Genomic DNA, 22,665 nt, shown 5'->3' on the forward strand with positions numbered 1-22,665 from the left:
CCACTGTGCCTTTGCCTGGTCAGGCTTCTTTTTTACAATAATAATGTCACTCAGAAGGGTAGATTCATCATAATGAAAATATTAACTTACTGAAGGAGTGAGTTTGAGTTCTGATCTCTCCCGATCTCCTTGTTCAAAGAACTCACTGGTTACAAGTTCAGCCACCTGAAACATATAAATATTTTAATTTATGGCTATGTGTGATTTATCACAAGACTTGGAAGTTATTTCTGGCTATGTGTATGGCAATTATTTTCAACATGAACAATCATTTAAAAATCTTGTGAGAAAGTACATTAACCTTTTGTATTTGAAGGTATTACAGAATCTAATCAATGAAACGAGTTTCTTTTTAATCAGAACTTGTGCGGTGTGTTTTTAGACGCGTGCCACCAGACAATTTCCAACAGCCCAGACGCTTGCATATTCGAGATGAAGCACCTGGGTTGCCACCTTCAAAGTAGGAAATGGTCTTATCCAGAAAAATGAAGCAAGTAATGACCTAATAATAATTTGTTGTTACAATATAATATTAAAATGCATTTGTAATAATAATTTAGCTCACTTTTGGTTGTTTCTATGTAGACTCTTTATGTTGTTGCATACTTTTATCTTAACCTGGTTTAAACTTGCCGTCACAAAAACTCCGTGACTGCCTGGCCCTAGCAATATCTGTGAGCACTCTGGAAGGAGGAACCCTAGGGCACACCTCTGCTTCCTACTGGAGCACTTGGTCAAGGGGCGGGACTAATGCTAGATTCACTGTTCAGACCAGACTATTACAGCATGTCATAATATGGCTTGAATAGCGTGATTTTTTCTTCAGATTGTCTGAATCCATGTCCTAAAAGTGTTCATTTATGGTAGGTTTTAATTGGCACAGGCACAATAGAATGGAATTGTACCCCAAACTGGAGATATTTTTCCAAAGTAAGGGCCTGTATTTTTCCACTTTTCATTATTAGTGTGGAGGATCAAAAGCCACTGATCATAGACTCTTCTTTTCCAAACCTTGTGCTTCTAAGGATAGCTTTATGGGAAGCAAATTGATACAAAAGATAAATGTTGAACAGGTATTTGCAACAACACTGTGGCATGCATCTAGGAAATCTCTGAGATGAACTAGCTGGATTTACAAAATATTGGAATAACAACAACAACAAAAAAAAAGCCTCTAGAGCAGGGGTCTCAAACTCAACTCAGCATGTGGGCCGCAGAGCAAGATCACAGCCGTTTGGCGGGCTGCACTAGGTCTACAAAAGGCAACTGTTACGTAACACTTTTCTCACTGCAGTTGAAAACAAAAAAAAAATCAGTACAACAAGCACAATCGTACATGCAGTTTACTCAGTGTCACAAAACGACCAGAAACTGTAGTTCGCATCACAACTGCTGTTAACTAAGCTAATATCTAGCTAGGATGCTAGAGAAATGAAAAATACAAGTAGGCCCCTAGGCTTACTTAATTTTATCCAAAATATTTTGAACTTCGTGGATTAGTCTGCGGGCCGCACAAAATTGTTCGGCAGGCCGCATGCGGCCCGTGGGCCGCGAGTTTGAGACCCCTGCTCTAGACAATCTGATAGCAAGAAGATCTGGATCCCCAGACAAATTTTTCCCTATTCTAGACTCTTATAGAGAAAAGGGTCTTAGGTCTGGCAGAGACTAGAATGGCTTCATTTTGGGCAAATGTATAAAATCAAGATAATTTACCTACATGTCTTTTGAGAGCTTTTGTCAATCATAAATTGTAACATTGATAAAACATAAGAACATCTCTCTCACACACACAAATCTGACAGCAAGTATATAGTCCGTTTATAAACAGAATATCGTTTCAGTTTAGATTTTAAACATTTAAAAAACTCAACAGCATAAAACTAGTTGGGACTGACTCAGTTTTTCTAGGACTTGATTCACTTCTCTGCTCTCCGGGTTCTGCCACTCTCTGGCACTTCAGTAAACCAAGTCCATCTCTTCTGTCTTTGGCATTTTTTTTTTAGGGAATAAATGGTCCCCTAAGGGCCTGGCCTTATTTCCTCAGTTCCCAGAGTGCTTCCTCAGTTGCTCTGAGGTGGGTCTTTTGTGCTAAAGAAAGCAAATGTACAACCGGGTCACTCCAAGATGAAAGTCCTGTGTAGGTCTGTAGCTCCAGGAAAGCAAAGAAATTAGAACAAAATCTCACCCTGGATCTTTCTAAAGTGGTCCTGGATATCTCCCCTGTGCCCCTTTTCACAGCTCAATTTGTACCACTGTTTTGTTTGTACTTAAAAACCCAATCAGGAATGTTAAGTGGCTCCTGATTGAATTTTTTATTAAAGAAGGAAATTGACATGCTAATTAGGCCTGGAGAATCACTGGGGAAACCAGTGATTACAGTCATACTTACAGTCATGTCTGTGAGGAAGGAAAAGTGGAATAGACACCAGTAAAAAAATAAAAAATTGAAAGGGAATTTAAAACAAAAATTAACTTCTAGGAAATTAGAAATATATGTATATTTTTAAAATAAGGTTTCACTGTTTTTGTCCAAATGTTTCCTGAAATCATGGCTATGATTATGTTTGTTAAAATACCTTGACCTATTTAATTTAGAGATAAACACAAACGAGATCTCTAGTTTAGAGGTGTGACAAGACTTCTAATGAGAACATTTTGAAAAACATGGCTTTGAGCTTTATTTCCTTCAACTCTTGAATTTCTGCTCTTATCAGCAAAAGTTCACATCCTAAACATAAAATAATATTTACAACAGTGGCCATCTATCAATGGCCATTGGCCTCGTTGGTGTGAAATATCAAGCAGAAACTTGACTTATTCTTCCTCCAAGTACTTTGTCCCATCACTTTCCTGCCCCAACATGGGCTGTTTCTCCTGTAGTTCTCCCTTGACATGGACTTTGCTGAGGTTTCTGAAGGTCCTGGCATATTATCCTTTGGGCCACTCCCTTTCCCATCTTTTCTATTTCCCCCTAGCCCCCCTAAATTTCTCCCACTCTCCACTCTTCCACTTCCCTTCCATCGCTATCATAGTGGCCACCCCTGGTTTATACTTTCCCCCAATTCCCGCAAGAGCCACCTACCTCTTCTCCTCAGTTTATTCTCTGACTTGTCTGCAAGAGAGGCCTTCCCACACTGGGGAAATGAAGAGTGGGTAGAAATATAGAAATAATTTACTCAACCACACGAATTCTTCACAATCATCCTGCTTTATGTAACTTCAAATATGTCTCAATAAAATGAAGAACAAAACTCAATTGGAAGAGAGCAATTGATTGGAGTAGAGTTCAATAGGAAAACTGCTCAATCCTCATTGGACTGTGATGTGAGCAAAAAAATTAACTTTTATTCTTTTAAGCCAAAATTTGAAAATGTGTTTGTTACTGCAGCAAAGCCTGGCCTTACCTTGACTAACATAAACATTGGTATGAAAGTGAGGAGCTGCTGTTAGAAAGAAAGAAAGGGGAGGGAAGGTAGGTAAGAAGAAAGAAAGGGCAGAGAGTGAAAGGAAAAGAACAGGAGGGGAAAAATAAAGAAAAGAAAGAAAGGAAAAGATCCTAAGATATGTGGTATTAGCTTGGGGGCCAGGTAAAAAATATGAAGAATGATGAAAGGCTATATAGCAGGGGTCAGGAAACTTTTTGGCTGAGAGAGCCGTGAACACCACATATTTTAAAATGTAATTCTGTGAGAGCCATACAACAACCTGTGTATGTTACGCATTATTCAATAAAAATTTGGTGTTGTCCCGGAGGACAGCTGTGATTGGCTTTAGCCACCGCAACCATGAACATGAGCGGTAGGAAATGAATGGATTGTAATACATGAGAATGTTTTATATTTTTAACGTTATTATTTTTTTATTAAAGATTTGTCTGCGAGCCAGATGCAGCCATCAAAAGAGCCACATCTGGCTCGCGAGCTATAGGTTCCCGACCCCTGCTATATAGGGATGATGATTCACGTTACACAATGGCAACACATTTAGTATAATTATCACTGAAATAAGGCAAATAATATAACAAAGGAGCTTACAGCTTTAGGGGAAGACAAAGATTCTTACAAGAATCAAGTCAAAGTTATGGCCATACACTCAGAGTTAAAATCTCAGTGAATCAGGTGGTACACACTTGATCCTTTCAATTGCACCAAAATGGCCCAGAGGAATGATTTAACTACAAGGTTCTCTCACCGGTGCCCATTAGGTCCAAAGTAGTAGGGATTAACTCATGAGAGAGAAAGAAAGATAAATATATGTAGATAGATGTGTGTGTGTAGTTCTTTGTTCCTGAATATAAAGAAGCAAAGAAATATAGCAGGTCTAAAAAGTTTGTAAGGAATAGAACTATGGATGTGGTTATAGGCAAATGGAGATAACTAGAATCATAGACATAAGAAGCTGACTAAATGTTTAAGAGAGTTTTTGTACCAAAATTAACCACAAGCATGTTACTACTTAAAATAAACCTTGGGCCTTACCCTTCTTTAGGTGGGAAGCAGGCTGAGAATTATTGGCTGTCATCAAAGAGGATAATGGAAAAGGAATAATTTTCCTGGGTGGAGCTAAAGGCCACGAAAAATAGTGAAGCCACGAGCATCCCCCAGAGAATCAGGGTCCAGCACAGATGTGAGGACCCTCACAGTAAATGCCCAGGAGGATTTCAAAATTGCTGTAGATCCTTAGCTGCCAAATGTTGCCACCTATTCCCTTTCTGAATAGTAGTGTGATGACGGGTATTTTGTGGTTTAAGTGTACATTAGATGATGTATTTTGGGTATGTGTAGGTCTTTAATGTGCATCCAGGCCTGATGTACAGACTAGCAAATATCACCCAGAGATCCTGGATTTCGAGCTTGAGACCATGACTGATGGGACATTTGGTCATTTTCCCTGGGGAGAGAGAGAGCATATTTTGCCTGCAGGAGGAGAGGGAATTATATTTTTGGTGATTAAAAGAGCAAATTGTGATAGTTGTCTTTTCAATAACCATTTCTGGCATTTTAATTTCTGGACACATATATCCTGGTTGGCTAGGGTTTTGTGACAAGTTCTGGTCAATTACTTGTTGGGGGTGGGGGTCGGTATTTAATTGCCCATGCAAGACCTACCAGGGAACCTACTGTAATGATCCAGAAGATGGCTATTCCTTTATCCCAGCCCAGAATGAGGACAAAGAGGTGCTATCCCATTCTGAAGGCAAGCAATTAGGAGTGATTTGTTGGTTTAAACCAATAAGATTGTGGGTTTAGTGATATAATTGCCTATTCTGCTGACACACATCATTTAAAGCTGCTGATTGATGCATCCTGTGTAAGAAAGCGTAAGCCACTGTGAAGAATGAAGGCTTTGGAGCCTAATATGTTAGGACTTCACTATCTAGCACTACCACTTAATAGCCTTATTTTCCCCATTTGTGAAACAGACATGCTCACTGTATTAGTTTCCCGGGGCTGCGATAAATTACTACACACTTGGTGGCTTAAGACAACAGATTTATTCTCTCAGAGTTCTGGACGCCAGGTCTCCAGTTTAATATCCGTTCACTGGACAGAAATCAAGGTGTTGGCAGGGCCATCTTTCCTCAGAAAGCTCTAGGGAGGAATCTGTTCTTTGCCTCTTTCACTTGCTGATGGCTGCCAGCATTCCTTTGTTTGTGGCTGCATCACTCCAATCTTTGCCTTATCTTTGCATTGTCTTCTCTTCTAAATGTATAATTGCCCTGTGCCCCTCTCTTATAATGACACTTGCAATTGGATTTAGGACCCATCTGAAAAATCCAGGATATTGATGATGATAATGCTAATGATAATGATGGTCTTCAATCTAATCATATCTGCAAAGACCCTTTTTCCTTTTATGGTAATGTATATAGCTCCCAGGGATTAGGAGCTGTTATCTTTGGGTTGCCATTATCAGCATATATACCTACCTCAAAGAGGGTTTTGAAGATTTATGGAATAATAATATATAACAGTCATTTAATATTAGTTATTTACTTAATCAATAAATATTAGTTATATGAATGTATTTTATTTCCTTAAAATGTCAAGTCTTAAGATACCAAATCATGGCCCTGGCCAGTTGGCTTAGTGGTAGAGTGTTGGCCTGGCATCTAGAAGTCCCAGGTTCAATTCCCAGGGAGGACACACAGCAGAGGCACCCATCTGTTTCTTCCCCCCCTTCCCCTGCTCTTCCACTCTTGCAGCCATTGCTCGATTGGAGTGAGGTGGCCCAGGCTCTGAGAATGGCTCCATGGCCTCCACCTCAGGTGCTAAAGAAAAGCTCGATTGCTGAGCAATGGAGTAAAGCCCTAGATGGGCAGAGCATCGCCTAGTGGGCTTGTGGGGTGGATCTTGGTTGGGGCACATGCGAGAGTCTGTCTCTCTGCTTCCCCTCCTGTCACTGAATAAAAAAAAAAAAGATACCAAATCACTATTTTTGATCCCTATAGTTCACACAGTCGGTGCCTCATAAATCTTAAAGAGATATTAACTTCAAATACTTTCAATAATCTTAAACTGTGTAGTTATGGCATCAAAACTAGTCTTGCTTAGAACAGTTTTTGGCAGTAAAACCAGATGGTAAGTGCATGACTTTTGAGTACAAATCAATTTGGACACTGCACACCATGACCAAAGAGCCTTCTGATCTCTAAATAGTCTATAAAAGGAAAAACATCATTTCCTTTTTACCTCTTTGGTTTTTGTTGGTTTATTTGTTTCAGATGTAAAAAACTGAGCCCTGTGCTAAAGTATGATTACCTATTCAAAAAACACTATTTTTGAAACTCTGCCTTACGAAAGGGTCAAACTGTTATTTCAATTCAGTGTGTTAAAACAAAAATCTTCCAGAGTCAGAAATACTACTAGTCAGTGGGAGCACAATAAGGACATTCCAGGCAATAAACTATGTGGAGCCTAAGCCTCCTGCTATTTTTTACACCATGTTAATACTGATGCAAATTGACTAGCTTTTCAGTGCCTGGTAGTTGGGGCTCTGGGAATATCCTCCCCCAAGTCCCTCCTCTGCTGAGCTGTGCCATTAATCACTACTTGCCTGTCTCGAGATCTCCCATGGTTTGGTCACGGCTCCAAGGTCACAGGCTGTCATTAACATTGATCTGAAAAACAGAACCAAACAAAACAACCTGAATAATCTTTTGTTGCATTGCTAAACAAACCCATCCTAGAAACATTAATAAATAAAATGGGATGGAGGCAAGCTCACATCTTCTTTTCCTCAACAAGGGAAGCACTGTTTGCGGTCTGTGCTTGGTGTCTCCATCCTGTGGCAACACTGCTGAGGAAGACAAAGCTTGCACACACCCGCGGCTGCCCTTCTGTTTTTTCTGCAGCAAATGGAGGAAAGCAAAGCACAGCTTTCTCTACACCTGAGCTGAGCGCTCTCTGCCTAAAATAACTTGTAATGGGGAACGCTTTATATTTTAAACTATCAACAAGCGGATCAGTATATAATACTACATACATACATAGGTGATGACTCTAATCATCAGCTTATCACTGACTGATGAGAACAGAAGAAAACCTAAACCACAGAGGTGAGGCACATGCCACGTTAGAAGCTGCTTTTCTTCTCCTCTATGGAGCTGAGATTTATGGGTAAGAGCCTCTGCTTCACCCCAGTTTACTACCTGGCTACAACCATGTTTTATAAGGATTAGAAGAAACATATTCAGCTACAACTTTCCTTCATTGCACATGTAAGAAAGCACAGGAAAGATCTGAATCAGATTGTAGGGGAGCAGATTCCTACTGGGTTTAAGTATAATTCACACAGAACCGTGGATAAAACATGGAGAACAATTCAAACTGAAGAGAGTTCTGGTGCTTATAATTTGATGTGGCAGGAAAGGGAAAAAATAAAATACATTCTTTGTTCCAAATATGCTTCGCCGTACTAAGAACAGCAGCAGGTGATGAAAAGTAATGACAGATCCGAGCTGGCAAAGTGCAACTTGGCTAGCTCGTTTTAGAAGAAAGGGTGTGTTGTTACAGGTCAGAGGGCTGTCCTGATCTCAGGTGTTAACATTCCATACCCCGCCGGATTCCAATGCCATGGAAACATGTCTGCTTCCCAGATGGCAGATCATATCTATATAGACGGTGGTGGGGGTTGTGCAACTTCTCTAGGAAACCTCTCCAGGGAACAAGGCAGAGCGGCAGATAACAACAGGTCTTCAGAGCAAAACCAGGCACACCAGCATTAGCCCTTTTGGAGTCAGGCAGCATCTAATCTCAAACAACCCCCGTGTTAAGGAAGCACTGTACAGACACATGAGTCTATTCCTTAGACTTGGTCTTCTGTAACAAGCACAGCTGCAGTGCTCACAGCTTGCCTGCTTCTGTACCAGGTGCTTTACCAAATGACTCCTGACTGAATGAATCCTCAGCACAACCTTCTGAGATAAGCACTCTGAGTTCTACTATTTTACAGAGAGCTAAATGGAAACATGGAGGTGTGAAGTCACTTTGCCAAAGCGAGTCAAGGATTCAGGGTTCTGTGCTTATCACAAAGCTAGCAGACCTCCTCTTGCTAGACCTGGAGGCTTCTCATTTTAGGTTCTGCTGGTCCCAGAGGGGGATAAAACTGTAATCAATGCATTGGATTCTGCGGTCTCTCTCCTGGACAGGAAATAATCTCTCTAAGCTTGCTTATTTGTACCATAACTTGGATAATTACTTAGGTCCCATCTGTTTGATTATTTGAAGCTTACTTCTCAAATTCATATTCGTATTACCATTAATCAATTAATAAATAAGCTTATTTGGTATCTGCTAACTTCTCTGATGATGATAATTCTAATAGCTACCATCTATTGAGCAAGCTTACAGGTAAGGATACTATTATTATCTCTATTTTATAAAGCAAATAGTGTTTTACATTCCTTGATCAGAAAGGTTAGGTAGCTTGCCCAAAGTTACACAGCTAAAAGTATCAAGACTAAGAATGGAATCCATAGTCTGACAAAAGAGTCTCTATTTTCAATGAATACTTGACAGTGGAGCAAAAAGTCTCTACAGAGAAGGAAGACAGAAAAGGGCTGGAAACAAGGGTGGTAGAGTGTCTGAGAACTATCTGATCGGCACTGGGGAGTCAATTAAGGTGGGAGCTCAGGAGGAACCTGTCTAGACCTTCAAGGAAAAGACTTTAGGTGGTAGGTATGCAAATAGTTTGAATAAGAAGAGAACTGAATCAGGGAAAGCAGTTGACAAGCATCAGTTGATAAGGGCCTATGATGAAGAACAGGGGTCCCCAAACTTTTTACACAGGGGGCCAGTTCACTGTTCCTCAGACCGTTGGAGGGCCAGACTATAAAAAAACTATGAACAAATCCCTATGCACACTGCACATATCTTATTTTAAAGTAAAAAATCAAAACGGGAACAAATACAATATTTAAAATAAAGAACAAGTAAATTTAAATCAACAAACTGACTAGTATTTCAATGGGAACTATGGGCCTGCTTTTGGCTAATGAGATGGTCAATGTCGGTTCCATATTTGTCACTGCTAGCCGTAACAAGTGATATGACGCACTTCCGGAGCCGTGACGCGTACGTCCCGCGTCACCAGAAGTAGTACTGTACATGAGCGACGCCGCATCCTGTGCTCCTCTCACTGACCACCAGTGAAAGAGGTGCCCCTTGGGGAAGTGCGGTGGGGGCCGGATAAATGGACTCAGGGGGCCGCATGTGGCCTGCGGGCCATAGTTTGGGGATGCCTGATGAAGAAGAACCAGGAGAACAGAAAGGCCTGGATAGCGTGGGAGATTTCCACAGGAAGAACTGAAGGAGGCAAATGAGCAGTTTTATCTTATTTTTCTGTAGGTCAAGTCTCTGTATGAAGTCTTTTGTAAAGGAAGAGAGCGAGAAGGGAGTTTGCACCAACTGTTTTAGTCTTGAGGTCCACATAATTATAGTCCAATTTACAGTTAAGTGGTGCCAACCTGCTCAGTGCAATTGGGCAAATGAATGGTCAGGAATAAGGAGGGCAGGCCTCTATCCTCAGTGGCTGGGTGAAGATGGATGCTACACGAAGACCCCTGACACTCACAGCAGATCATTTTTATCATCCCTCTCCTCTGTATGCCGAAAGTAGCTCATAAGGATCTTTCTTGATTTGTTCTCTAGTTTTAAAACAATTAGCAACCTAAAAGGAATAACTCTTAATTTTAAAGATTATTCAAATTCAGAAAAAGAGTTTACACATAAACTGAATTTTACATCTACCAAACAAAAATATTCCACCTCCCAGTTTGCACTCTGTTTCACTGTTTTAAATTATAAACATAATTTAAACCCCCAAATGATCATAAAAAATGACAGAATTAAAGTACTCAAGTTATGTTTTTTTCATCCTTACCAACAATCATGCTATTATTGTTTATTCTTGAATATACTGTTTTAAAGCAGGACTGTGACATTCTCAAAGGCTGGAGACACAAAGGACACCCGGGGCCAGTGCAGAAGGTTCTGAACCAATAAGAACTAACTCTTTTTTCTTTCTTTCTTATTTTCCAAGTGAGAGCAAGGGAGATAGAGTGACATGCACCATGACTGGGATCCACCCAGCAACACGACTTGGGCCAATGCTTTACCCATCTATGGCCATACTCACAACTGAGCTATTTTTAGCACCTAAGGCAGAGGCTCCATGGAGCCATCCTCAGTGCCCAGGGCTGATGCTTGAACTAATAGAGCCATGGCTGTGGGAGGGGAAGAGAGAGTGAGAGAGAAGAGACAGGGTGAAGGGTGGGGAAGCAGATGGTTGCTTCTCCCATGTGCCCTGACCAGGAATCAATCCCAGGATATCTACACGCCAGGCCAACACTCTACCACTGAGCAAACCAGCCAGGGCCAGGAACTACCATATTTTTTGCTCCATAAGATGCACCTGACCATAAAATACACCTAGGGTTTTAAGGAGGAAAATAGGAAAAAAAAGTATTCTGAACCAAATGGTGTGTTCAAACATTTAGTAAAATACTGTATTTTTTGCTCCATAGGATGCACAGATATTTTACCCTTTACTTTTGGGGGAAAAAAGTGCATCTTATGGAATGAAAAATACAGTAACTTCTGCAAGTGTGTACCATGACCACCTGTACAAGGGGCTGACTGTATACCCGGGTATTCTTGGGGTCAGCTTCAGAGGAACAAACAGGCAGAGCTCTGTGTTCCAATGATGGAGACAGAGGTTTTAAGGAGCACATATGGGAAAGAGGAAGTCTGCTAGGGGTCTTACTCAAGGTGGTTTTTCCAGCAATTGTCTGCTTGTAGAGCAGACACAGTGATCCCATCGTGCAGGCCACACAAACTTTCCAGGAAACACTCAAAAGTGTTGGAACAGGAATAAGACAGCAAAAGGTCTGAGGATAGGTGAGGTGGGGACAATGGAAGGCCAGGGTATAACAGAAAGAGAAATAGGCTTCACCAGTTAGATTGACTGCACTGGGGTGGTTAAAATGTGTCACATAAAAATGGTGGCTCATAGCTGTCTTTTCTAAACAACTAGGAAGAAGTCTGTGGAAAAGTCTAGAACAGACTTCTTATTTCCACTACCAAAATGGTTCTGATTGGTTTTCCATCTACAATACCTGTTATCTCTAAAGGAAAACAAAAAATCAATTCTCTGCTTTCATTTATTCTCTGTAACTTTGTTTTCTAAGGTTCAAAAATCCCCCTCACCCACCAATTTGTATACTCACCTTCTATGGAAAAAGAGAAAGCCATGGCTTGTTGAAACTGAACCAATTTGAATACTGTTTTCTAATTTTGAATACAAATTCATGGGAAGGAGGTAAAAATATAATACATTAGGAGACAGAAAGACATTGTCTATCTTTTCTTTAATTATTCAAATAATCTCCAACTGTTTAGGTGTAGGCTAAGACTTATTACTTTAAAAATCACTCATGTGCCCTTTTCACTGTCAGAAAAGCAAGGCTAAATATTCACATAATGAAGAAACACAAGAACTTTTTCTTACCGAAATATATCACGATGGTTTTTGATGTTCCAATCATATTCTTCTTTACTGACAAGTTCAAAGAACTCAGTTCTCCTCCTGTACAAAATCAAATGAAGAAAGAAAATAACCCAACAAAACCTGGAATAAAATTTGTCAGTCTGCAGGGTGACATAAACACATTTATGAGAAAATATAAGACCACCTGAACCAAGTAACTTAATATTTAAAATCATAAGGCTAGAGCACTATCAAAATAAATCACTTTTTAAAAAAATGTTGAGGCTTCAAGAAAATGCCACAATCACTTCTGAATGTATTTATAACAGAGAAAAGTATTGAATCATAAAACAGAAAACAATGTGGTCCTGCATTTAAGATTACTTGCTAGAAGCGTGATGACACTAAATCAGAGAAGAAAGACAAGGACGAATAAAAAGTGGGACAATTTTGGAAAGTTCATTCAACATAGAACTGAGCTGTAGGATGATCCAAGAAAAGATAAACTCCCTGGTAGTAAGTCAGAACAAACGCTTTTATTCTAGATGAGAAAATAACAATTTCAGCATTTCAGTGTTTAAACATATAAGCTTTGGAGTCAAAATAACTGTTTAACCAATGGGTCAGTCACCTACTTGCTGTGCACCTTTGGGAAGTCACTTAAACCCTCTGAATCTCAATTTCCCAACCACTAACATGGAGATTAGATTTGCTAACTCACAGAGTTCTCATGAGGATCACATGAGATGACACATGCAAAGCATTTAGCATAGTGAGTGCACATTTTAAGTGTTGGATACGCACACTGATATAGATACACATTTGGAATTGTGTAGATAGGCAAAAGACAAGAGGGAGTATTCTAAAGTTGTGAAAACAAGGGTATTTATATACTGCTCACAAAAATTAGGGAATATTTCTTTTTTTTCTAAGTTTACTTTATATATATATATTTATTCATTTTAATGGGGTGACATTGCTCAATCAGGGTACATAGGTTTAGAGAAAATATCTCCAGGTTATTTTGACATTTGATTATGTTGCATACCCATCATCCAAAGTCAAATTGTCTTTCATCACCTTCTATCTGGTTTTCTTTGTGCCCCTCCCCTTCCCCCCACCCCTTCCTCCCTTTCTTTCCTCTCCACCCCCCCATAACCTTCACACTCTTGTCCATGTCCCTGAGTCTCATTTTTATGTCCCACCTATGTATGGAATCATATAAGGGGATATTTCAAAATGAATATGAAGTAATAAAATATCCTCTAATTTTTGTGAGCAGTATATTTTCAAAACTTTAATCTAGTTACATGACTTTAATTTTTATAGTGAAAAAGCAAAAAAAAATTACAGCATTACCATTTTAATTCTTCAAGAATTATTTCCCATGTCTTCACCTTCTTGGCACTTCCTAATGGGAGACTATTTAAAAGATCCTGACATACTGTTTTTCAAAGTGCATCCACAAAATACTAGTTTTAGGAAGTACTCCATATAAAGGTATCCTCTGGCCAAGTGGGTTTGAGAAATGCTGCCTGTAATATACCTTTCTTGGAGTGTCATCACTCACATTAACCTATTGGAGTCTCTAAGAAATAAATAGAAAGGCCTACTTCAGCTTACTTAACCAGACTTCAATAGAAGTGATGTTTTAAGGAATGCGCATTGGAATACTGCCCCATCAGAAATCACAGTAAGGTCTTAGACACTGAGTACTGACCAATTGTAGTTTGGGGAACAAAAGACAAGATGCTGAGTGCAATTGTCTCTCCTGTTTCTGGTCTGTGGTGTCCCTCATCAGCTGAACCAACTATATGGACTTCTTGTCACCTGGTCAGACTGACTATGCAAGTTACCCTTAAGGGGGAAGTTGAGGAAGACAAATACGTGGCTCACTTCCTTATTGAAGACACAAAGGTACATCCTGGATTAATCCCTTAAAGTGGATACAGGTCAAGGCCATACTACAGTATGGGATCATCTCTACAACAACCTCATAGTAATGGGCAGAGATGGCATTGCATAGTTACATGGAAGGTAACTTCGGTGTTACCTTTGGTCTGCAGGTGTGTACATAACTTTTCTTCTTGTAATTTTACCATTGTTTTCAATTGTCCATTTTCTTTTTTATGACCACAGCCATGCCTTGTTCACATCAGTACCATGACTGTGAACTGAAATAGAAAAGAAAGTGGTGGCCCCACAGTGACCTGGGCTTAATGCTGTCTGCCACTCAATTTACTCTCTGGTCCTGGGCAAGTGATTCCACATTGCTGAGCCTTAGTTCCCAGCTTTGTGGTGAGCATTTGAAATGAGGTGCATTAAGAGTTGGCACTGGTAGAGTCTCCATACCTGACTGCAATCATTAATGTGTAAATACTATTGTAAGTACTATTAGTAGTATTCCTACCAACAAAAATATACAATGGACTGATTGGACTACATGGAGATGGAAAATTCACCTAGTTCTTTCTCCTTAAATGCCTATTAGTCTTCTTTTGAATACTTGTGGAGAAGAAAGTTTGGTTCAACAAACATTAAACTCTGCCAACTCTTCTTTTTTTAAGAAATAAGTATTTCTTTTAGATTTTATTTATTCACTTTTAGAAAGAGAGGGGGGAGAGAGAAAAAGGGGAAGGAGCAGGAAGCATCAACTCTCATATGTGCCTTGACCAGACAAGCCTGGGGTTTTGAACCAGTGACCTCAGCATTCCAGGTCAATGCTTTATACACTGTGTGACCACAGGTCAGGCTCTGCCAACTCTTTACTCGCCTTTATGGACACAAAACATGGGTGCAATCTTGAAACATCTCTCGAGTTTAGCCGGGGTCATCAACAAATAAAAAGTTAATGCCCCTTCCAATGTAATGCTAATGATAATAGGGACCAGAGTGAGCTGTGGAAAGCACTTGCCTTGGGCACAAAAGTTAAGTGGGTGCCCAAAACTCAGTAATAAAGACAAATAATATTTTAATCCAATATTTTAAAAAATCAACATAAGCACAAAAATATCCATGAACAATATATCAAAATTTTAAATAAAAATAGGATCTGACATTGCACTTGCATGGTTCACCTCACTTGCCTCCCCCTAGTCCCTTCCCTGATGAGGCTAATATTTATTGGGATCCTTACTCTGTATATCCCAGACAGACTTTCTAGGTTCTGTTAGTTACTATCCAGATTACCAACCTTGGGTAGGTTATTTAACCTTGCTGGGCTTCAGTTTTCTTCTCAGTAAAAAGTTATATTAATAGGATCTACACTGTTAGGGTTGGTGGGAAGATTAAATGAAATGTAAAACACTTCACAGAGTATCTAGCACACAGTAGGTGCTCAGTAAGGATTAACCAGTTATTAAGCTCAGAAAGGTTGAGTTAACTGGCCCAGTGTTCTGCAGCTGGTGAATGGCAGAGCTGGGCTACAAACACAACCTATTGGAATAACAGCTGCCCCAAGCAGCTCAGATATGCCTTGGGTGTCCCGGGAGCACAGAGGAAAGCACTTAGCTTAGCTTGGAAAATCATCAAAGATCATGGAAAGCTTTCTGAAAGGGCTTGTCAGTCATCATCCTTGTCATCATATGCACCTGGGTATCATTTCAATCCTGTGAGTTACTCTTAAAAAAATCACTAGGATGCTAGCTCCATGAGGACAAGGGCCTGGTCCATTTTCATTCACTCCTGGGTCCCCAGTGCCTACAACAGTGCCTGACATGAAATATTAGTTGAATTGATGAATGAATAAAAAATATGTTCTCACAAGATTATTTATTAAAAAAATTCTTCAACTACTGGTTTCACCTAGATTCTAATTGTTCTGGGGCCTTTACAGTTACCATTTGGAGAGATTAAGATAAGAAAACAACATAAAATCTATCCAAGAAAAGTCCTGTCAGATTCCTGAAGACTAGATTCTAACTTGAACCAAATGGACAACATAACAAATTATGGGAGATTTAAGAACACCATTGTCTGACCTTTCTTCCACTGACTATTGTTTATCTGCTGAGGATATATTAGATATATGAGACATAACATTTTTGAAGCAAAATGGAGGCATATTACTTAGGTGGCTAACTCAAGGCAGGAAATATATATTTTTATTTTTTAATTTTTTTATTTATTCATTTTAGAGAGGAGAGGGAGAGGGAGAGAGAGAGAGAGAGAGAGAGAGAGAGAGAGAGAGGAGAGACAGAGAGAGAAGGGGGGGAGGAGCTGGAAACATCAACTCCCATATGTGCCTTGACCAGGCAAGCCCAGGGTTTCGAACCGGCGACCTCAGCATTTCCAGGTCGATGCTTTATCCACTGTGCCACCACAGGTCAGGCCTATACATATTTTTAAAAAACACAAATCTGTGATATGCCAACCAAATAGCACCATAAGAGTAAATTCCCTAGCGATGGAAAGTTTAATAGCTAATGTTGCTGGTATGAAAGTCTTAAATCAACTGAACCCCAACTCAGTCTATAAGCTTTCCATCACATTATAACAATCCTAGGTTTTATTGTTTCAAGATGAAAAGGATGTCCACCATCCCTAGGAGGTGGTGGATAGAGGAGGGCAGGAAAAATTTTTTTCATAGCACACAGAAAAATGTGGTACAATAATTTTATTTTCTACTCACTGACAAAACTATGCAATTTCTTAGTAGGATCTATTTATTCTGGCATCCCAAGGTTTGGCTATGACCTCAGAAGGTAATAGGAAACTTCCTGCACATCATAGTTTTATAAAAATAAACAGCGTGGGAAAGATTTAGTCACTGGTGGAACCATGTACATCAGGGGTCCCCAAACTTTTTACACAGGGGGCCAGTTCACTGTCTCTCAGACTGTTGGAGGGCCGGACTATAAAAAAAACTATGAACAAATCCCTATGCACACTGCACATATCTTATTTTAAAGTAGAAAAACAAAACGGGAACAAATACGATATTTAAAATAAAGAACAAGTAAATTTAAATCAACAAACTGACCAGTATTTCAATGGGAACTATGGGCCTGTTTTTGGCTAATAAGATGGTCAATGTCCGGTTCCATAAGTTTTCTTTTTTTTTTCTTTCTTCCAGAGATAGAGAGAGAGTCAGAGAGAGGGATTGACAGGGACGGAGAGATGAGAAGCATCAATCATTAGTTTCTCGTTGCGCGTTGCTACACCTTAGTTGTTCATTGATTGCTTTCTCATATGTGCCTTGACCACGGGCCTTCAGCAGACCGAGTAACCCCTTGCTCCAGCCAGCGACCTTGGATCCAAGCTGGTGAGCTTTTGCTTAAACCAGATGAGCCTGTGCTCAAGCTGGCGACTTCGGGATCTCGAACCTGGGTCCTTCCGCATCCCAGTCTGATGCTCTATCCACTGCGCCACCGCCTGGTCAGGCCGGTTGCATATTTTTCACTGCTAGCCCTAACACGCTTCTGGAGCCGTGACTCATGTGTCTGTCCCGCGTCACCGGAAGTAGTACTGTACATGAGCTGTGCAGCACTTTGCATCTGCATCCTGTGCTCCTCTCACTGACCACCAATGAAAGAGGTGCCCCTTCCAGAAGTGCGGCGGGGGCCGGATAAATGGCCTCAGGGGACCGCATGCGGCCCGTGGACCGCAGTTTGGGGATCCCGATATACATCATACAACTGGTATGTATTCTTTGGCAACTTGATTTTTCCCACTCAGTGTTTCTGAGCATCATTTATGTTGCTATGTGTAGTTCTGGGCCATTTGCTTTCACTGCTGTGTGGTGTTCCATGCATCAGTGGATCCCTGTTTATTCACCCATTTCCTGGTGATGAAAACAGATTTTTTCCAAGGTTTTTTTCTTTGTTTGTTTTTGTTTTGTTTTTTTGCTATTATATACAATGCTGCTATGAACATCCTTGTAGAGGTCTCTTTGTGAACTGGTGTGAATTTTCTTATCTCTGCCTTTCTCTCTCTCTAGGTACTTATTATGTATATGTAAAATTGTTGGGTCATAGAATGATTTATTTTCTATGTTTAACTTGTGTTTTCATTATAATTGCAGACTGTTTGAGGTGTACAGAGTGGGCAAAAGTATATTTACAGTTGGAAGTACCTGAAACACAGTTTATTTTCGTATTATTATTTACTAATTATTGTATTATTTCCTATACAAACAACTGTAAATATACTTTTGTCTGACCTTGTATGAAACCTTTGAGAATATTTTGCTGTAATTCTGTCATTTTATAGGTAGGGAAATTCAAGGTGAAGAAAAATGAGGTTGAGTTGCCCAGGGTCCCAGAGCAGTTATGGGAAAATCTAGGTAAATTCCAGGTCCCCAGTCTCACAGTCCTGGTCTCTGAGACCATTTTTCTAAACTGTATGTAGCATGAACTTTGGAGGCTGGATAGCCTTGTATGTTATGAGAATATGGCCAGCAGTGGCTGAACACCTTCATGAGATGTCATGGCATTAAAGGCTGCTGTACCAGTGCCCAGGGTCATGGCAGGCACCAGACAGAGGTCTTTCTGTTATCAACAAGAGGATGCTCCAAAGAAGAGCTGCAGATGGCCCAGGTCAGGTTGGTTATCCATGGCTCCAGGTGGTTTATTTTTGACATCTTCCTTAGTGACAATAATTACACAACAACAATGTGAAATTCACTGTGTATTTAAAAGATGAATTTGCACACACAACCTTTTAGCACCTATATGTGTGTGTGTACATAGATTATACATAGTCGACAGCATAAGCATATGTGAATATGTTAAAAATAAGAGCACTTTTATAAACATGGGACTGATAAAACAAACATTTGAAAATCCACAAAATTATATAATACTTTCTAGACCTGGACTCCTCCAACATGAGGAACTATATCATTCCTTTCTCAAGCAGATCATTGGGAACTCAGGTGTTCAAAAACAATGTCAAATACTTCAGAGAGTAAATAGCAAGTTACTGGAAAATCTCATTTGTAATCAGGTATGTTTTTATTAGGCCTTTATCTGTTTTCTTGACATATGCTCCACTCAGAAAAATAGCAGTCTTTACAAAAGCATCAGTTAAACAGAACAGCTAAAATTATATCAAAAATAATTCTAAAGTCTGGTTACCAGTCATCCACAAATACATTGGAAATCTCTGTGGTTTGTAATTTATCTGCAAGGTACCTTCCTCTCATTTGTAAAGCAAGAGATTATCATTCCTGTGAATATTTTAAACCAGGGATTGTTTTTTGTAAATTTATTTATCAATGCATATATAGTCTTTTTCTGTTTATTTAACTGTTCTGAATCTACTATAAGTCTATGAAGGTTGGGAAGGTTTTACTACTGAGATGACAAATCATGATTGTGACTCTCCTGCAATTTCAACTCCAGAATTGTTAGGCAGGGGTGGCAAGAGTGTGTGGATGAGCCAGAGGGGGTACAGGGGAGCAGCTGAAGATTTGTTCTGTCAGTACTCATTCTCATGGCTCATTCAACAGGCAAATCATCCATCTGCAATTGATTGCTAAATGCAAATTCTGGAGAGATTCTGGACTTCGGGTCAAAAGCACCAGAGAAGAATAAAAAATTATTTTGGGGACGTTAACTTCAGTAATTATGACTAAAGAAACAAAAGTTATATATTTATCTTAGACAATGAATTATCTCCCTGCTTTAGTAGTCTGAAACACTAGGACTAGCAAAGAATAAAATGGCCTGTATGAGGCTATGCTGATGTTAACAGCACAAATAAAATTGGCAAAATGCAGGAAATGGAAAGGCTAGAGTGACTTTTAATATTGAAAATGGCAGAAGATTAGACAACATGAGGACCTAACCATCAGTTCAGCTAACCCATAGTGACCAGGTAGAAGTGATTTAAGGGGGTTGCTACGTGGCACATGCCCCAGAGGCCCTGGGTTTACTTTGGCTGAAGCACTTGATACACGTTGTATTGCTGTTTTCCTCTCTTCCCCACTGGGCTCTGAGTGCCTGAAGGTAAGAAACATGTCTTATCTTATCTACCTCTGTGTGCCCAGCAACTAGCACAAAACCTGGCATAAAGTAGGCATAATAAGTGTTAGTGGATGAATTTCTTATTTTTTTAAATGCATTTGCAATATCAGGTGGATGGGGATATGGGGTTGACTATATATATAAATGCTTTGAAATGCATCAAGAAGTACCAAAATATTTCTTCCATCCACCTGCTACAAGGCCTGTGAATAATTTCCGTGGGTTAATTTATGAGATTCTATTAAAATATAAGAATGTTTGGGAAAGAGAAATGAATCAATCCCTATGAGTCATCACACTTTATAATACAATATTCTATCCTCTTCCTTTCCAATATGGTGGCTAATTGAGAGCAAGCAACTGAGGAAATTGAAAACACTGAACATCACGGGCTCTTAAACATTTGTTGAATGAATGACTATTCCTGTCTACACAGGAGTTGAAACACTTGTGGAGTTTCTATTGTATTTTTTTTTAAATAAAAATTTCAAGATATTGATCTAATTTTTAAAAGATGGTAAAGTGATGACTCCTAATAATCTTAGCTAATTTAGTACATTTTACTCTCATTATTAGAGGCTTTTGAGAAATGCTACTTATTGCATCCCTTTGGAAAGACAAAGAAACCATTAGACCGAGCATTTTCCATAATTGCTGATGAATGTTTGTAGAGCACAAAGGGAAATGAAAAAAATTCAATTTGAAGAATATTCTGATTAATTAGAAGCCAACCAAAAAATGTAGGAATCACCCATTTAATTTATAAAATTTGAATTATTGTTGACTGTCACGCAGACAAATAGTACAGGGCATTTGTGATTTCCTTTTGAAGTTTTAACTCTAGTAATATTGGATCTCTCTCTCTCTCTGCAGACTCCAACAAGTTTTATCTTTTATCATATAAATTTTATTTTGATTTCTGGTTCAATGATTCTTTTCTTTAAGAAGTATTTCAAATTATCAAAGTTATCAAATTTAAATTATTTAGAGTATTTAAATCTTATTTTAATTACCAAATCATCTTTCAAATAGGTAATCTTTGACTACCAGAGGGCCCTAGGGGACTGGGGTGGGTCATGTGCCTGTCCCCCATGGCTGACAAGGAAACCAAGGCAAAGGGAGATTAAGTGAGCGACTCTCTCTAAGTCACATGGCTGGTTACCGATAAGGTATGTCTAATTCCTGCTTGAGATTATTTAATTACTAAAGCCTTGTTCACTGCGGGGACTTAGATATAGGCACAGAAATCCATTTTAGAAAGTCATTCAGCAGAAACTGGAGAATGTTTTCAGTGAGCTGGAAAATCATACTGAAGAATTAGCTCCCACACTTAAGTTTGGAAACCTAGAAATTCATACTGAGATTTTTGTTTTGTTTTTGAAACCTGTGAATTCTTCTTTTATCTGTCATTTTTAGGAGAGAATCTCAAGGGACACCTAAAACCACTTGAAATTAAAGTTACAAGTTTTTTGTGGTTATTTTTTAAAAGGTTCCATGTTTCCAGGAATCTTACATTTTTTCCCTGTTGGTACATCACAGGAGATCCTGCTCTATGAATGAGTCATAAACCCCTCTCTAAAAGGCCTGGGCCTTCTTCCTGACAGCCCTGCACCTTTCTAGACAGCTTTCCCCTTCCTAGGGGAGGAAACCAGTGAGATTCGTCTCTGGTTGACCTCTACTGTGTGTCATGACTTTTGATTTGAGTAGTCAGGGCAGAACCAGTGCTAATCCAGACTTCATATGGGGCTGTCTCACATCCCAGTGGCCCACCTTTCTCCAGCCATTGCTGCTTCGGCCCGCCAGTGACACAGCTCCTGTCTCGCTGGTTCTGTCTTGCCTACTTCCTGCCCCATCGCTGCACTGACCGTGTGTGGGACTGGATGCTGCAGGAATCCCAAGCCTTGGAGCATGGATATCCAGGAAGCGTGTGGGAGTAACATTCAGAGAGAGGCAGGTAAATTATTTTGAGGTGCAGCAAATGAGATTTTTCAGACAGTTCCACAGTGGGGACCATCAAGGGTCTGTGTCCTTACCACAGCTTTCCTACTTGCTGTTTCACTGTCTCAGTCCCCTACTCCTATTCTTGATGTTGCTTCTAAAACTAAATTACCTGCCTGCAAGCCTTTGTCTCCAGCTCTGCTTTGGGAGAGGGCACACAGAACTCATGCTGGTTTTTATATTAAACCAATTACTGTACAGCTGGGAAGGTCAATATTGCCATGTAATTTAGCCCCAATTTACATGACAACTATTTCATGCTTTTTCCATTGGAGAAGGAATATAGTGATTGTGGGAAAAGCCCCCAAAGAGGAGGCTTTTTCTTGTCTCTGACATTTGCAAGATTTTGTGTTATTTTTCTCAGTGTGGGTTCCAGTTTAGCCACTAATTATATGTGACCTAAACTATACTACATATTTAACCTTTTTGAGCTCAGTATGTGATCTAAAAAAAAAAAAGATGACTTAGATGACCTCATTTCCAATATCCTTTCCAATTCCACACTATATATTTGAAATAAAAGCATCTGGATGACTGTAGTAGTTGCTTCCCCTTCATTAACCCCAGGGAGTGTTTTGGCTAAAAAATATGGCAACACCTTAATGCAACTTTAGACAGCAAGTGAATCAGCCTTGTGAAGGTCTAGATTAGAGAATGAACAGCTATTCAGAACTTCAAAAAACAATAGCGCTGACATAAAGAGAACCAGCTG

The 22,665-nt window shown here is 39.6% G+C and overlaps 1 protein-coding gene across 3 annotated transcripts in view; it reads right to left on the minus strand.

Moving 5' to 3' along the window:
• PDE11A (phosphodiesterase 11A) overlaps nucleotides 1-22,665 on the minus strand; it is a 477,210-nt gene that overhangs the window by 41,764 nt on the left and 412,781 nt on the right. For all 3 annotated transcript variants that reach the window (XM_066345959.1, XM_066345958.1, XM_066345957.1), the window contains 3 exons: nucleotides 12,010-12,087; nucleotides 7,057-7,120; nucleotides 91-165 (listed from right to left, as the gene is read on the minus strand). In XM_066345959.1, the coding sequence (XP_066202056.1) occupies nucleotides 91-165; nucleotides 7,057-7,120; nucleotides 12,010-12,087 (217 nt within the window). The remainder of the gene's footprint in view (nucleotides 1-90; nucleotides 166-7,056; nucleotides 7,121-12,009; nucleotides 12,088-22,665) is intronic.

Source organism: Saccopteryx leptura, chromosome 7 (assembly GCF_036850995.1).
Source record: "Saccopteryx leptura isolate mSacLep1 chromosome 7, mSacLep1_pri_phased_curated, whole genome shotgun sequence".
NCBI lineage: Eukaryota > Metazoa > Chordata > Mammalia > Chiroptera > Emballonuridae > Saccopteryx > Saccopteryx leptura.